Source organism: Silurus aristotelis, assembly GCF_946808225.1.
Source record: "Silurus aristotelis genome assembly, chromosome: 27".
In the NCBI taxonomy this organism is placed as follows: domain Eukaryota; kingdom Metazoa; phylum Chordata; class Actinopteri; order Siluriformes; family Siluridae; genus Silurus; species Silurus aristotelis.
This window is the reverse complement of record NC_139600.1, coordinates 11,638,611-11,651,035: the sequence shown is the minus strand read 5'-3', so window position 1 is coordinate 11,651,035 and position 12,425 is coordinate 11,638,611. Positions and strand designations below refer to the sequence as shown.

General features: G+C 40.1%; 1 protein-coding gene across 1 annotated transcript; it reads left to right on the top strand.

The window, feature by feature from the left end:
• The first annotated feature begins 6,229 nt into the window (after positions 1-6,229).
• Positions 6,230-6,859, top strand: LOC310721481 (uncharacterized protein). The gene is made up of 2 exons (XM_083533201.1): positions 6,230-6,446; positions 6,483-6,859. Exons 1-2 carry the CDS (start codon positions 6,247-6,249, stop codon positions 6,721-6,723), a joined length of 441 nt encoding a protein of 146 aa, XP_083389327.1. The 5' UTR covers positions 6,230-6,246; the 3' UTR covers positions 6,724-6,859.
• Positions 6,860-12,425: the final 5,566 nt, after the last annotated feature.

The window sequence follows — 12,425 nt, the reverse complement described above, 5'->3', positions numbered from 1 at the left end:
TTTTGAAGAGGGATGACTGCTGCCCCCACGACCCGAATTACGGATAAGCGGGAGAAGATGAAATGATGAAATGAAGAGGGATGACATGGCAGAGAGCGCCCCCTGTCTGTTTACTTTATTTTACAAAAGCACAGTGTTTTGTTGTTATTATAAGTGTAAACAAATAAAATTAACTCTGAGGAGGGTCTCGCCATCCGTCCAGGGTCGAAGGAGGCCCGGTTAGCATCGCTGCGGAACAGGGGAAAGCCGGGAAGGACCCGAGGTGAAGCGATGCCCTCTGCGGAGGTCTGGAGCGGGCCGAAGCCCTCTGCGGAGGCCTACGGAGGTCTGGAATGGAGCGACGCCCACCACAGAGGTCTGGAGCGGAGCGACGTCCTCGGCGAGACCAGAGGCTGAGCGATGTCCTTGGCGGAGATCAGGGGCCGAGCAACCCCCCCAGCGGAATTCAGAGGCTGAGCGACGCCCACGGCGGAGTTTGGAGGCAGAGCAACGTCCTCAGCGGAGATAACAGGCTGGACAACTCCCTGGGCAGTTTGGAGCGGAGCGACGTCCCCTGCAGAGGTCTGGAGCGGAGCAAAGCCCTCTGCAGAGGAATGGAGTGGAGCGACGTCCACTACGGAGGTCTGGAATGGAGCAACGCCCACCATGGAGATCTGGAGCAGAGCGACGTCCTTGGCAGAGACCAGAGGCTAAGCGCTGCACATGGCGGAGGTCGGAAGCCGAGCGACGCCCACAGCTGAGTTCAGAGGCTGAGCGACGTCCTCGGCGGAGGTCAGAAGCCAAGCAACGCCCGCAGTGTAGTTCAGAGGCCATGCGATGCCCACGATGGAGTTCGAAGGCAGAGATAACAGGCTGGAAGACCCCCTGGGCGGAGATTGGAGGCGAAAAGACACAGGAGATCAGGGGCCGAGCGACGCCCTCAGTGAAGATCAGAGGTCGAGCAATACCCTCAATGGAGATCAGAGGCTTCGGAAACGCCCTCTGCCGAGTTCAGGGGAACTCCTCGGTGGAAGTCAAAGACTGAGCAACGCTCTCAATGGAGGTCAGAGGCCGAGCAACGCCCTCGATAGAGATCAGAGGCTGAGTGACGCCCCCGGCAGAAATCAGAGGCTGGGAAACACCCTCGGCGGAGCTCTGGAGCAGAACGACGCCCTCCGTGGGGACTGGAAGCGGAGGAACACCCTCGACGTCTCATACCACAGTGTCGTACCCCCACACCAAATATACAAACAGAATAATCCCTGACCTCTCCAGCTGACTTCAAAACAGCATTCAAATGATACCTATTCTATACCTTATACCTTTGATGCTCTCTTTTCTTTTCATGTTTAATATCAAAAGGATCACAAAATGATCTGTCTCTTATTTTCCAAACAAAGGTGCACTTTGTATGATCACGAAATGTACCATACTGTTTTAATACACTTTGGAAAAAACTGTATAAGTTTTCCAAAGCAAATATAAACAGGTAATCCCCCCACAAATGCATGAACAAAGTAAGTTTCTCCCTCGGAAAAATTCAAGCGATTGTCTCTGAGTGCCGCTCAAATTTTAAATGAAAATGCAATATTTTGATCTACATGCTCTATTAATTGTACGGTATAAAGTAAAGGGGGGGGGGTCACGTCTTTCTTGGCTGGGGAGATACCTCTTTCCTAGAATTAATAAAATATTATACTGTCTGTTTGGCGGACTAACAGACTAAATAAGTGTAAAGTTAATTCCATTACCATCAATTCAACAACTTATTTTTAAATATTTAGGAGTAATTATAACCCGCTATAATTACTCAAATATTTCCCTTTTTGCTAGCTAAATTCGCAACAAAGCATTGCAAAAGACTTTATCGCTTTAAGAACTAAAAAACATGATTATTACAGAAAAAAGTGAGTGAGTGTGTGTGTGTGTGTGTGTGTGTGTGTGTGTGTGTGTGTGTGTGTGTGGCAGTAAGCCACAGATACACAGTTACAGCTACAGATAAGGAAAATGATGTAGACGAGATATTTTACCACAGTAAGGAAATTCACATGCATGCAGACAAGGTTAGACACATCAGAAAGATCACCGACCCACAGAAAAAAACTATAACCCTGCATATAAAATATTTTACACACAATCATTAAACTTTTCCACAATAAATTATTATATTATTATTATATCAGTTGTCATGGTTATTGAGTTCTGGTCTTGTCAGAACATATGATTGATTCGATCTAGTAATTATTTGCACATTATACTATTAACTTATTTGTTCACATTAGATTATCTGTACAAAATTCCCAAAGAGAATAAACATCAAACTGGGACAATGTGTGCACTCTTTAGCCTTTAGACACAATCATAGGTTAAGCAAAAGTTCATAAAGGGACAGAAAACTCAAAAAAAATATGTAAAGCCAGTATATTCCGGAGGATCGGAACAGGGAGCATGAGCCAGCGGGGAATGCTGGCAGTCGGGAATCCAGGAGATCACTAGCATGACTTTGTTTAGATCCGACGGCAGGTTGGGTTGGAATGAGGACTTATAAAGGGGAACGGTAACGAGAGACAGGTGTCGACATTTAGCGCTGAGCGCGGCAGAGAGAGGCAGCATGAGAACCTCCGAAGGGGGGCATGGCAGGTGGATCCCTGACAATAACAAACAGGAAATACAGAAGTGGCTTTAAATGTACATTTTAAAAGGTGGCAATGGTGTTCAAACTTATGCAATTAAGCTGTGGAACTTTTTTATTTAAAATATTCCCAATAATTTAATATTTCTGTTTTCTCTGGATGTCTGTATCTTGGAATAAAGATGTAATAAGTGTGATATCTATATTGTTGTTATTTCTGTCATTTAATTTTAAAAGTAGGAGAATTTACCCTGAAGCTCTACATTCTTAGTTGCAAAGACTAATTTAAAAAGCTATGTGTTCAGTTTAAGACACTTAGTGAAAAACAATTTATCTCTCTTATTAGGACACAATTCAACAAGGAGGTCACTCTGCCTCTGGTTGATGGCACTGCTCTGCTGCTTCACCCACTTACTCAGCTTGGGAGGTCATTCTACTTATTTTCTGAATGTAATTTCTGTACATAAGTTCTGTATGTATCTTATGTGTTTTCTGTACATATTTTCTGTTCATATTTTCCATCTGGATTTTCTGAATGCACATTTTTTTGTATTAATTTTTTTGTTGTACTGTTTGTACTGTATGTGTTACTGTATATGCCTGATTTTATTTAATTATTTTTTTTATTTTTATTTTCACAAATGTTCTGTATGTTTTTTCAGTATTTACTGTGTGAATGTATTTGCTCTATGTATTTTTTGTACATATTTATTATATGTGTGTGTGTGTGTGTGTGTGTGTGTGTGTGTGTGTGTGTGTGTGTGTGTGTGTGTGTGTGTGTGTGTGTGAGTGTGTTGGTGTGTGTGTGTGTGTGTGTGTGTGTGTGTGTGTGTTGGTGTGTGTGTGTTGGTGTGTGTGTGTGTTGGTGTGTGTGTGTTTGTGTGTGTGGGTGTGTGTGTGGGTGTGTGTGTGGGTGTGTGTGTGGGTGTGTGTTGGTGTGTGTTGGTGTGTGTTGGTGTGTGTGTGTGTGTGTTGGTGTGTGTGTGTGTGTGTTGGTGTGTGTGTGTGTTGGTGTGTGTGTGTGTGTGTTGGTGTGTGTGTGTGTTGGTGTTTGGGGGTTAAACATAATTTGCAGCATTCTAGCCACAGACTAACAACTTCACGTAAAATCTCTTACCACACTGAGCAAAATCACATGCATACAAACTAAGTACAAACTGAAAATTTGTCTTGTAATATTCAAAAGTTGTTATTCATTGTAAGATAACTAGGAGACAGTAAAAATGATATGCAATATTTCAGTCAAGCTTCATTTTTCAAAAGCATAATCCTACAAAAGAAGTATTTGAGTCCTCACTGAATTAAAAGCTAAGAATGACATAAGTTTTCTTTTTTTTTTTTACTTGTTCTTTGTCTTTTGGGTAGTAGTTGTAGCACTGGCAAGAAAAAAAAAAAAAAGTAATCCCACTTTTTTTTTGGCTTCTGTTGCATTATGATCACTGAAACCTCTTTATTAGGTTCTTGTGCAAAAGCTGATGTTTATTTAATGTCCAAATATAATGAAAAACCTAAAACCATTAAACGTCATTCAGATGTCAGAACTGAATAGTATCTGTAGGAGTTCAAAATAATCCTTTTATATTTTTATATTATTTATATTTTATGTAATAAGCACTGTAGGCATGACCCAAAATAGTCGATAATTCAATGCTTCAATATGAGGAGACTTATTTGCCAATCTCATAGTTAAATCTTATCAAAGGTGTTATGAAGAGAGGATCATTCCATTTTGTTTATATGGGGTTGCTCAATTATTGTAAATTTTTCTCTCTCCGCACCTTTCGCCACTTCTCCTGTGACGCACTAGAAAGTTAGTCTCTTACTGTGATAACCGCGGTTCGAGTCCTGATCTGACAGTACATTCAGCAGAGGGTCACAGTGCTCAGGAGCGTCCCGCTGTCCTGCAGCTATAGGAAAAGCTGCATGAACAACACAACAGCTAGGAGCTAGGCAACCCCCATTTTTTCACCCCGGGAGCATGATCTACAGCTCAGGGACAGGACAGGTGGTGCTTCTATTGAAGCAGATCAGACCATTTTCATTCCTGAAAGCCTGAGCTCTTGGGAAACACCAGACCAACCACAGTAGGAAGGAGGCTGTGATATGGGGGCCCTTCCCACTCCCTCACCATTGCCCTTACAATTGTCTCATTGAGCTGATCCCTGGCACTTGTCCTCCTTGAGGAAGGATTTTCTTCCTCTCCAAACTCAAATGCCCATTCACTTCCCGGCCGGAGTTGGCTTGTTCTTTGTGGGGATAAAAGACGGCAACCTTCAGCCAAGCATTTATTATAGAGGCCCAAGTCGAATCACGTTTGCAACCAATATCCTCTACTTCTAATGACCACAGCATTTAAGCTCCTTTAGGGGGCCTTTGTTTACACTAAGCTGGACTTGCACAATAACATTTGGTGTGCATCAGGCAGGGGGATGAGTGGAAGACAGCTTTCAATACCCCAACCAGACACTGTGAGTGCCATGTGATGCCATTTGGCCTCACAAATGCACCTTTCAAGCCCTTATCAATGATGAGCTTTGGGATATGTTTAATAAGACTGTTTTTATATACCTAAATAAAATTCTGATTTTCTCAAAAATCCAAGAGCACAAGGAGCATGTAAGTGTGGTCCTCACTTACCTTTGCGACAACCATCTGTATGTGAAACTTGAAACTTAAAGAAGTGTGAATTTTTTATTAGTTTCTAGGATTTGTCATTGCCCCAGATATAGTCCAGATGGTCTGCACTGTCTGTCTGCACTGTTTGCACTAGGTTGCACTCGATGCACTTTATGTAGCTTGTGTTGTGTTGTAGCTTTATGTTGTTTAGTGTAGCACCAGGGTTCTGGAGGAACGTTGTCTCGTTTCTACTGTGTACTGTGTACCACTGTGTATAGTAGAAATGACAATAAAAGCCTCTTGACTTGACTTGACTTGACGGGAGGTTCCTGAGGTTGCTTTCGAGGTGAAGCTTACCAATATTGGTCCTCCCATTCGGCCTAGCACTTTCACCCCGTACCGTCACAAAGTGCGTGAACGCGGCACTGACCCCGCTGTGGCTTCAGGGCATCCGCATTTTGTATTATATCGATGATTGGTTAATTTTGGCTCATTTGGAGCACCAGGCAGTTCGGCATTGAGATGTCATTCTTACCTGCATTAAGGTACTGGGATTCAGACTAAAACGCCAGGTAGAGTGTACTTTCTCCAGCACGGAGAACCACTTTTCTCAGCATGGTGTGGGACTCGGCCAGGTTGCGGGCACGGTTGTCTCCCGCCCTGTTTGAAGTCATCCTCACCGCAGTCAGGAGGGTAGGAGCAGGCCAGCCACTCACTGTGAGGCAGTTCCAGAGGCTGCTGGGTCTCATGACGGCAGCATCCAGTGTATTTCCCCCGCATGAGGCCCCTCCAGTGGTGGCTCCGGGGCATAAGGATTCTCTCTCAGAGGGAGTCCGTATCATATCATCAAGGTCTTGCGGTGTGCCCTTTGAGCCGTGGATGCATGGAAGGACCCAACGTTTTTTCCCAAGGCCCCTTTTTAGGGACTCCTTGTCATCGCGTAATGCTTCAAGCCTTTAGCCGATGTGGCCCTTAGGTTTCTGTCGATTAAGACCACCTTCCTTTTGGCGATTTCCTCCATGAAGAGGGTCGGGGATCTGCAGGCTCTGTCCGTGGCCCCGTCTCGCCTGGAGTTTGCCCCTTGCATGGCCAGAGTGTTTCTCTATCTGAAACCTGGGTACGTGCCTAAGGTGCCTTCGGCTCCCTCACGTCCTGTCGTGTTGCAGGCATTCTGCCCTCCTCCGTTTACAGCCCCCGACCAGGAGCGACAGCACCGACTGTGTCCAGTGCGAGCACTGGATACTTACCTCCGCAGGACGAGTCCGTGGAGGAAGTCGGAGCAGCTGCTTGTCTGCTATGGCCCTAACAGGAAAGGTTTCCCGGCCAAAAAGCAGACTTTGAGCAGATGGGTTGTGGATGCGATTGTGTGGGCTCACGAGTCCTCTGGCCTCCCCGCACCGCTCGGGGTTCGAGCTCACTCCACCCAGAGTGTGGCGGCCTCTACGGCCTGGTCCGCTGGAGTACCACTCCAGGACATCTGTGACGCTGCGGGTTAGTCCACCCTGCTGACCTTTGTCAGGTTCTATGACCTTGACCTCAGAGCCACCCCGGGCTCCTCTGTCCTGCGTGCTGGTTCCGAGGCCCTCACTCTCTAGGCAGGGTCTGGTCAGTGTGGCGTGATTGGACACTCATTCCCATAGCGTTTCGACGCAGCTCGAAAAGTGGTTGAAAAGTGACTGAAGTGAACGAGAGTCCAATTTCTACCAGAAACACAATGGTGCAGAGGATAATGGAGCAGGGTGTGGAGAATAAATGAGCCAGTGATGGATATTTCTGAGTAAGAATGCCTTCTAATGCCACCAGCTGATGAAGCTGATACCCACAGAGCCGAACTCCGAATAACAGGCGGAAAACTGTACAATCTGAGTTATTTTGGATGAACAGGAAAATTAAACAGACTGGACTCAGAATCAGCTCCAGCAGGTCACTGAGGAGGAGGAAGATGACGATGAAGGAGATTCGCCCTCCGCTCTTATAATGGGGGTACAGAGTACCAAAAGCCCAAAGTAGTGCAGGAAAACCCATACACACACCACTGATGAGGAAGATGGACAGGCGAATGAAGTAATAGTCATGTTGAAGATACGACGTTCTTAAGTAAGGAAAAATGCAGTGAAAAAAAACCATGGCTTATTCTCACTTCTGCTTTTTTACATGTGCTATAAAAAAGAAAGGAACATGTTAGAAAAATAAACATTTTGTGACTCATTTCCTGCTTTAAATCATTCCCTCAGCAGCTCGTCCTCTTTCTTGAAATTAATTGTGCAAAAAATGCAAAAGAAATTAAAGTAATAATTTGAAAGAACAACACATTTACAATTACTTTGCATCTGCATATGAAAAATATTTGTACATGCAAAAAAGACTGTCATTTTATTGATCAAGTAAAACATTTCAGCTACAGAACTGACCAAATCCTCTGACGGCTCTGAGTAAAATAATTGAAGACAAACCAAATTGTAGTCAGACAATACGTTGACCTGCATAAACATGAATAATATCTTTTACACTAAGAAAGGGAGAATGAATACAAAGTAATAAACATACAATATCCACATTTACTATGAGAAAAAAATCATTTTAAATACTACTGTTAAATTATTCTGCATATATAAATTTTGTTGCTTATGTCTATTTGATTCACTACATAAACATTGTGGATTATAAAACATTTAGTTGTTCAACTATTATTATTTATTATTTAGTCAAATAATAAATAAATAAATAAATAAATAAATAAATAAATAAATAAATAAATAAATATTCTTCCACTGAGTTAATTATGAACTGCATTTTTTTTGTTTGTTTTTAACCTATATATTATTGTAATATAACTGTATCAGAACAGTGATTTCCGAAAAGTTACTAGATTTGATTTATTTGTTATTTACTTACATTTCTTAAAATGTTTATATATCATAAAAAAAAATATATATATATATATATATATAAAGATATATAAAAAATTTTGCTTATGTCAAATAGAAATAGGCAACAACATTTATATATGCAGAATAGTTTAACAGTAGTCTTTTATATAATTTTTTCCTCTATGTTGTGTATGGTTTCACTTATAATAAACATACATTAGCATAAAATAACTGCCAACTAATGTAAGTACACCCTAAGTGAACATGTCAAAACTTTGTCCAAAGTGTCCATATTTTGTGTGAGCACCACTGTTATCCAGCACTGCCTAGGGTAAAGTAAACGTAAAAGTAAATTTTAAACTTCCACTTAAAATAATAAATACAAAAGAATGAAGGCACAAAAGTATTTGCCTTTAAATGTGCTTAAGTATCAAGGATGGCAAAGCAATGCCCTCAGCCAAGCAAGATATGCATTCAAGAAAATCCCTTGCTTTTTTCAACAATTGCACAGGTTTGTCATTCTGCCACATAATGAACATAAATCAGTGCATTAGTGTTTTTGTTGCAACAGCTGTAATGTAATTGCTGATATGTTTATACTAGATAAATTCACATGACCATCATTTATTTACTATATTAAATATATTTACTATATTAACTATAATTAAAAAAAAGGTTAGCCTCAGGTAATGATTAACCACAGTTTAAACCGCTACATTTAGATAGAAACCTTTTTTTAATTTCCAAATATATTTTAGCGTAACAGAATAGTCTAAATTTTGCTTTCTTTAATAATAATGTACTTGTATTTATCTTACCGGACTCTGGCAGGTTCTATACTTCACACTTTTTCTGTTCAGTCTGATACTTTCCAGCGTGTGTGTGTGTGATGGGTGGGGGTTGGGGGTTGTGGGTTTATATTTATATACCATATGTCGATATGAAGACCAAAATTCAAACCAAACACGTGTCTACAACTCAATACATCCAATGTCTTAAGTGAAGGACATTTGTCCAATATGACCTGTTTCTCTCTAAACTTTGTTGATTATGCTTAACATTTGTATCTCTACATTGTGTTGTTTGTATAAAGTTAAAAGAATCACATTTTCATTGAAATGATCAGGGGGATAATGTGCTTTATTAATATACTCCTGTAACACTGTTTTTTAATTCAAGCTATAAAAAGTGTAAGCATGAGGAGTTTCTGGTGTAATTGTTTACAAAGATGAAAGTTTTTTTAATAAAGTAATTTTATGTATCTTTTTACTTCAGTAAAGTGTCATGGTGCTGCTATTTCTAAAACTACATGTGTTTCAAATGTAACAAGGAAAAATATATGAATGACAAACAAAAGAGTGGCACAGAAAAGGATGTGTTCAGTAAAATGTATTTTTTTTTTTGAAAATTGTTCCTCTATACTTTTTCAGAACATGCTGAATAGTAGCTGCAGGAAACAATATCGTTCTGCAGTAGTTTCATAGACACATGTACACATGCATATCTATAATGTAATTATAGTTGGCCTCAATACTCTGTTAATATATTATGAATATCACAAGCATTCAATCAATTTAAATTCAATTCAGTTTCATTTGTATAGTGCTTTTAATGAAGGACATTGTCCCAAATCGCTTTGCAGAATTAAAGAGGATTTACAATATTGTGTTTATACGTTAGTGCCTATTAATGTATACCTATTTAGCGACTGTGGCATGATAAATCTATATATGAAGGGGAAGAAACCTGGAGAGGAACCAGACTCAAAAGGGAATCCATGCTCACCTGGGTGACACTGAATGTCCATTCATTATAGTTCCATCATTGTTGAGGTGTACTGTTCAGTAATGGGTGTGTAAATGTTGAATTGTTCATGTGATTTGTAGTCCTAAGCCATTGCAAAAGACTGTTTCTATTAATTAAATTCTAAATCCATCCTCATAGTTCCTGACTTTCTCATTAACTTCATGGATCTTTTGGCTGTTCATGTGAAAGCATTCAAAAGGAAGAAAGTAACAGTATCGTTGGTCACTAAATCTTATGCTACATTAAGGAGTTCTATTATTTTGACCTGAAATTCATTCTTTAGAATTCTCACATTCACACACTGTTTTTAATGTCAAACCAAATGCAAATTAATTCACACTGGTTGGTATTTGAGGTTCAGTAATTTAATAAAGAAATTGTTTAATATTGTTATACAGACTACAATGACAACTAGATTATAAAACACAAAAAACAGCAAATCATGAGCTAATTTATTTCATTCGATGTGTGTGTGTGCATCACATTGAACCCAAGCTCCTTGCAGACGAGCACACAGAGGAGAGGATCGGAGATTAATCTCATGCTCGCTAAAGAGTCCAACATAAGTGGAAGGCCAGCAAAAACAGTGATGAAAAATGGTATGTATAAAATAATCAGCAAAAACATGGCAACAGTGAGCACTAACACGCCTGGCTTCCTGTCTGTGGTCTGGTTGACGTCTAGAGGTGCTTTCCATGTTAATACGAATGTGACCGCACAAATGATTACAGGTAACACACATGCACCAAACATTATTATAGACCCGATAACGTATCTAAACTGGCATCCGATTATTAGCACAAACACAACGATGCAGGAGGTAATGGAGCACAGAGGAGAGAAAACTGTACCAAGTGATGAATATCTTTGAGAAATACTTTCCATTGCCACAATCTGATGCAGAAAATGTCCACAGAGCCTGACTTCAAACAAAAGTCTAAATACAATCACACATTGATTTACCTCTTTTGTGAAAATTAATCCTACAAGGAATGTAATCAGAATTATCTTCAGCAGGTCGGTGATCAGGAGGAAGATGGCGATGACTGAGATCCGACCTCTGCTCTTGCGATGCCGGTAGAGAACACGCAGAGCCCAAAGCACAGTTGGAAAACCCACGTACAATCCAGTGATGAGGAAAATGATCAGGCGGGATGTTCTGATGCTCAGGTATTCAGATTTTGAACAGCAGTTCTCCAACAAGTGCATGGTGTACAGTATTGTAGGCAGCTATAAATGGACAGAAGATGCTGATTAATCTTTCCTTAATCAGGGACAATTGTAAAACATTTTAGGAACAGATGCTGTGGTGTAAGACGATTATAAACAATGCATGCTGCAGTGTGAAAAATATCAAACCACCCTTTTGCTCTTTATTTTCCTATTTTCGTGTTTAGTAACTGGATCGTGCTGGAATCTTTTTTCACATGTCCTATAATGTTTAATAAGTCCTAACTCCTTAATAGCTTGTGCATCTTACATTTTATATAATATACACTAAAAAGGGTGAGAGCAAATGGTTTGCTGTATGAAAAATGTCAATTACTTTTTTACATTTTGTAAATGAAGAATGTTTTCTACTTACCCAAGCCACAGACAAAAAAGAGAAACCAACCTGAGCACAAAACCAGAAAAGAACTCAACACTGGAAACTTTACAAGACCCCTTTAAATGATTATATGCGTACTTATATATTAAGAATATATTTATGCAATATCTATACTTTAAGCAATTATGTTACGCTTCAGGACACAGAATGATGCTCTTTCCACTTTTCTGGCACAAAGTTTTGTGCAGCTTTGTGCTGTAGACTCACTATAGATTTGTGCGGTAGACATTTTTCTGATCAGTGTGAAAATGTATGTTAAAAGTGATATTAATCTCAAGACCATTTGTAATATTGAAATAAAATACCTGCTTATAACTGGATTTTAAAAAACAAAAATAACAAAATAAATCTTATTGATGCAACACAGTGGAAACACAAATCTACTACACTTTATCTAATTCCAAACCTACTGTGATCAGAAGATGTTCTGATATGGTGCTGTATTGAGACGCAACAATACCACTGAGATGCGTTTTAGAATAATATATAAATAAATATTTCTATATGTCAATGTGAATTGTGTGTCAATGTGTGAATTACCTTACAGGTGAGTGGAGAACTCGAGTGTCCCTGGACCATGAATATCCAAACTTGATCGTTTGAGAAAAGGAGGAAACCTGTATCTGCCTGGAGCAGTGCGAGAAGGGGAGGAGAGAACAGTGACAGTAGGTACTTGCATAGGCCGTAGGCAAGTATCGATAGGCCAATATAATTTATATAACTAATAACTAATATAAATATATAACTGTGTGTCTATGTGGTAAACTGGATGTTGCTTTAAGCCTATCTTGTGGTATGTTCCCCATGTCCATCCCAACATCATTCCAGAGATTAGACAGATGACTCTAATTAATCTTTTTTTTTACATGGGAAATTGTACACTTTTGGGGGGGAACAGATGCTGTGGTGTAAG